The 5,670-nt window shown below is 31.6% G+C and overlaps 1 protein-coding gene across 1 annotated transcript in view; it reads right to left on the reverse strand.

Annotated features, from left to right (window-relative positions):
- LOC106687262 (uncharacterized) overlaps positions 1–4,022 on the reverse strand; it is a 23,501-nt gene extending 19,479 nt beyond the window's left edge. Inside the window, exons 1-6 of the mRNA XM_067046414.1 lie at positions 3,891–4,022; positions 3,251–3,419; positions 3,036–3,165; positions 2,666–2,792; positions 2,067–2,217; positions 1,696–1,733 (exon numbers count right to left, since the gene is read on the reverse strand). Of these exons, the coding sequence (XP_066902515.1) occupies positions 1,696–1,733; positions 2,067–2,217; positions 2,666–2,792; positions 3,036–3,165; positions 3,251–3,419; positions 3,891–4,022 (747 nt within the window). The remainder of the gene's footprint in view (positions 1–1,695; positions 1,734–2,066; positions 2,218–2,665; positions 2,793–3,035; positions 3,166–3,250; positions 3,420–3,890) is intronic.
- Positions 4,023–5,670: the final 1,648 nt, after the last annotated feature.

Genomic DNA, 5,670 nt, shown 5'->3' on the forward strand with positions numbered 1-5,670 from the left:
AGCTTTTTAAAAAGCAACATTTCATAAAAATGTTGTATGGAACGTACTGAAAGATTAGTTAATGAATTTATTTTGAAAAATCTATATCTCAAAAACGATTCGACGTAAAGATGTCTATTAGTTCTCAAATCAAAGCTAGTTTAATGTACTACCAAGTAGTTTATCTTCGTAGGAGTAGTAGTTTTCATGATATTTGCTAAAATAAATTGATTTCTCGTTGTTCGGACAAATTTTCATTTGCCAAATTTATATCCATGTGTAAACATCACAAAAACTACTACCCGTACGAGGATAAGTCTTATAAACTATTTTATAGCAAGTTAAATTTATTTTGAGTGCTGGAAGACATATGTGCGTCTTATGGGTCTAGAGATATATTTATTCAAAAATCAAACATTTTATACGAACAACATTTTGTGAGTTTATTTTGTCAAATATTGTAAAAACTACTACTCCTACAAAGATAAACATTAAATATTTTATAGTATATTTAACTAGGTTCAATTTGAGTGCTGGCATGACAGCTACTATTCCTAGGAAGGTAAAAGTCATAAACTACTTTAGAGTACATTAAACTAGCTTTAATTTGGGAAATTATGGCCGAAACGTAAATGAGTTTTTTTAAGTTCTTTGTGTTATGCTCTGACCGCACCCACTACCATCTTCTCCTCATGTATATTTAAGGTTTTTATAAATCAATTTATTTGAGGAAATATCATGAAAACTACTATTGCTACGATGGTAAAGGTCATAAACTACTTTATAGTGCATTAAACTGGATTCAATGTGAGTGCTAATAGACATCTGTACGTCACATAGTTCCTGAGATATAGCTTTCTCGAAATAAATTAACTAACTACTGATCTTTCAGTACATTTTTCTGAAATGTTGCTTTTTAAATGGCTATATCTAAGAACTATCAGACGTTAATCTGTCTATTATGACTTATATTTCAGCAAATTTACTCTTATTTAAATAATATTCTTTTAGATTTTTTAGTATTGTTGGTAGTTTTTAATTTATAGAGCTCCGAATGAAAAATTAGTGTTTTTTAAGATTTTGAAACAGCCGCCATTTTTTATTCCCCCTACCTATACTTAGCAGACTCATCAATTTTGACTAGTAAAATTATACAGTTTTCATTAAAGTAATAAAAAATTGGGGTTAAATGACTAACTTTTTTCCTTCCCGGCTCTTGTACTAAAAGGTCAACTGTTAACCTTTCAATGAAAATATAAACACAAATTCTTAATGTTTAAACATATAAAATATCATCTACTTTATAGATGGAGAAAAAACATACTTATGGTTTGTTACCTATATTTGATAAGCAGAAGTTAAAAACCGAGTTTTATAAATAAAATATCGGAAGTCCAGTTCAAAGACTTTTAGCTGTGTCCCAAATATTGGTCTGATTGTATTATTTTTTTTTTTGTAAGGTTAACATGTTATAAAATTTATTTTTTTAAAATTATAAATAAGATTTTTTTTTTTGGAGAGAAGTTAATTTTCTTTCAAACCCTGTTCATTCTTAGGATTACTTCGAAAATACTTTGATAAAATTTACTTTTTATCACAGATTGTCTTTATGCTTTTTCTCATGGATTTTTATGCAGCATAAATTTTTTTTAATTGGATTTAAAAAAAAATTAAATAATACAGTTAAGGAAATGAATAAGTACCAACAATTAATACTTCAAAAATATCAATTATACGAGTAATGACAAATAGGACTGTCATGAAAAATTATATTGATGAAAAATCAATTTTATGATTTATATTTATTTTATTTTCTGAAAAGATTTTTAAAATAAATCATTAATTAAACCGTAAATGTAGCTGACCTCGTGTGCAACATTATACTATTTTTTTTTTTCTATTATGTAACACAAAAGTTATAAAAACTTTCCTACTAATTTAAAATTTTATTCTTAGCAATTTATTCCTTGTGAGTACTGATATAATATTCTAAAAATGATAGTATATTGATTCATTTGTAAAGTCGATCATCTCTCGTGGTTTTGGTTTAATTTTATAAACCAATATATTTTACCTATCTTATTTACAAATAAAGTAACTTACATTAACATTGGCTGGTGCGGATAAAGCATAGATTATTGTCTCAGCTATGTCTTTTGGTTCCAGATAACGCATGCTTGGATTCTGTTCAATGACCCTTCGGTTTATAGATGTATTAGTTGCACCAGGACTTATACTCTAAAAAAAAAAACAAAGTTTGATTTTAATTCTTTCAACTTGATATATCTTAACTATAACCCATGGGTCAATTCCGGCCTGCAAACTCCATAGTTTATTTTAATTGAATTGTAAGATTTACAATGTAATCAAATCATACAATTAATTATCAAAAGTAACGACCAACTAAGAAACAGAATAAGTTATTAACATAATGAAACTGAGATTCCCAACTGTAATTATTGGTTGAATTATGTTAGTATGATGAGCTGGCTAAGTTTTGGCCCTTGAAAATTAGTTTGTGGGGTCGGGGTCTCCCTTTAGCAAAAATGTTTGGGAACTCCTCTCATAAATAATAAAATTTTGGTAATGATATTTTGAAAACTGTGTCTATATTTTACTTTTATTTTCCGTTAACAATCTTTATTAGTTGATAGTGAGGAAGAAAACAAAATCTATTGAAACTTACCGTCACTCTTATTTTAGACTTCTTCTCCCCAAGTTCCGTTTTTAAAGTTTCAGCTAAAACTGTCACACCGTGTTTTGTTGCATTGTACACAGAAATTTTTGGCGAGGCAATCCTGTGTCCATAAATACTAAAACAATATAAATAGTTATAGTATCATTAATAAGATAGGGAATAGAATGACAAGGTATGTGTTCAGTTCAGCTCCAATTTGGGTGATGGGGTACACAAATGTCAGAAAGTTTCGTAGAATGTGTATTTGTATGGTTAGGTTAGTCGGACAAGACGTGGATCGAAAGGAAGATCGGATGTGGAAGAGAGCCAAACAAAAAAAAATTCCTGGTTTCCAACTGATAATTAAGGATAAAATCACCTGTTCATATAGAAGATATGTCCATCGTCTATTCCGTTTTTTCTCATTGATCTTAACCCCTGTATTGTGGTCCCCATCATACCGCCTAAGTTGGTGTTGACAATTGTTCTCATAGAGCTTGTTTCAATCTCTAAATTCAGACAACGAATAGCTATGATTTTAAATGTAACCTATATAAATAATTTGACAGATTTTATTTGGAACCTTCCACTCACCAGTGAGAGATTGCCTTATTAGAACACCGGCGTTATTGACCAGTACGCTGACGGGTCCAACGTTGTCTTCAATCCACTGGAAGGCTGCTTGCACCTGGTCATCGTCGGTAACGTCGCAAACGTGGCTTCTCACGTAAAGCTTCTTTTCTGTCAGCTCTTTCTCTAATTCCTAGAACACCAAGAACTTATCAGCTATTGCACTCTGCCACCACTGTTCACCTTGAGCATAGACTTCCTATATTATTTCGTGGAACCCCGGTCGGGAACTGCTGTGATAGAAAATCACGTATGTGACGGAGATCTTTTTTTTGTTTTCATAAATCAGTTCTAACAAAGGCGTATTAATATTAATATTAATACCTTATATTTTACCTGCAAACACAAAATATTAAGTATTCCTCTTTCCGCCCATTTCCTCTATTGAGGATCAATGACCTGTTTTAGCCAGAAATTTATGGATTATCCATAAAAAGAAACTAACCTATCCAGGCCGGAATTATACTATCACTGCTTCTAAAACGGGGATTATAAGAGATGCTTTAACATTTCGAGCCACCACGGCTTCACTGAACAGGTATCTGACCATTCTTCTAGCAAAAAACTTCCTATTATCACTACTTCCACACTACCAGCCACTCACCTTGAGCATAGCCTCCCTCCTGGCGAGGGCCACCACCTTCATCCCCTCCGCAGCCAGCCGCCTCACGATGGCCTCTCCCATGCCCTCGCTGGCTCCAGTCACCACGGCCACTCTGTTGTTCCACCGCTCCATGTTTAATCCCCACCTCCTTGAATTTCCCTTTATAAACCGCGTTACCTCTTCATCGATAGGAAACTCGAGATAAGAGCGTAAGGAAAGCAGTCATTGTAATTCTAAACTGTTTTTTTGCAAAATAAGCACTCATCTTTTGAAATCAAATCTTTTTTCATCACACCAATAATCAGGTAACAGGAACTAAGGCATCTTCTACTAACTAGGAACTAAGACTTCTTGCATAACTGACTTCTCTATAATATAAAATATAAGCTTGGCATTTATTGATTAATTCTGAGATGCCATTTACGTAGTTCTATTGATTGTAATCGATACTGACAGTTTATCGATTATAAAAAATTGAAATAACAGACAATTAAGGTAGATTTATGACCTAATATTGATTATTTTTTCAATGTATTATGATATTCAAAAATACGTATTAATATAGACTTAGATTAAGGTTTTCTTTACATTCAAATTTCAAAAGATTCTACTAAAAAATCTTCTGTTTCAAAATAAATGAGCACTATGAATACACAAGAATGACAATTTGTCTTTGTAACGTTCCATCGACAGTCTAATGAGGGGTGAATGCAATGATATGGTTCAAACTATTCTTTGCCTTATAATGGTTATTTAATGTAAAAACAGTAAAAGAATTAGAGTGTAAAGCGATTGATACTCTAGGCATTACCATGTATTTCTTTATCTGTATTTAATGTAAAAACAGTAATAAGAGATTCATGATATGTGTATTTAATTTGCTTGAATATGACATTGAAATAAAGTATTTTGATGGCAAAACTAATAATCTAGCAGATGCTGTAAGTAGAATATTAGAAGAAACATTTCAAATTCCTGTAACATCCCCTGACGGTTTTGATTTTGGAGAAATATCTTTGGAAAATAATAATATTAATGTAGTAAATAATAATATTAAAGCAAAAAATAATAATATTGAATCGGATAATAATAGTAAAATAAATATCACAAATTTCTATAATAAAATACATAATACACAGCATTCACAATAAAGTAGTAATAAACAAATTTATACTAAATTTATTATATTTAACTTATATGTGTTAGTTTCATATTTATATTTTAATTCTAACCTCAAGTAGAACATGGCAGGAAATTCTCACATATATTTCATATCCATTTAGAAAGTTTTTTTTTCCACACATTTTCTGGATCTTAACGTTAGAGTTAAGTTGTATGAAATTTTGTTTCTTCTCCCCGGAGACAATGCCTCAATTTCTCTCTTTCTTGGGCATGGATCCTCCTAGCTTTTGTCCCAGAAATGTCTGTGTATCCCCTTCCTCTTTCTTTTTCCTTCTACATATCCAATTGATTATTTCTTAATGTTTAGGTTATGATCAACGCGTTTCATGTGGCATGTCCAGCCCACTACAGTCTTAAGTGTCTCATATATTGCACTACATTCGGTCCCAGACTATACTGGTCGAATAACAATTTTTTTTTCTTACCTCCTAAGTTTATTTACAAACTAGTACAATATATTAAGACTTAATCATAAAAAAAATCTCTTACCACGTAAGGGAGTGGGCTGGGTCCGTTGAGGGCGGAGGTCAGAAAACTATCCCAGGACTCGCTGGCCGGGAGGTACAAGAACAGAGAGGGACCGCTCCTCTGGGAATCA

The sequence above is a fragment of the Halyomorpha halys genome, unplaced genomic scaffold (genome assembly GCF_000696795.3).
Source record: "Halyomorpha halys isolate HHAL.00 unplaced genomic scaffold, Hhal_1.1 Scaffold939.1, whole genome shotgun sequence".
Lineage (NCBI taxonomy): Eukaryota > Metazoa > Arthropoda > Insecta > Hemiptera > Pentatomidae > Halyomorpha > Halyomorpha halys.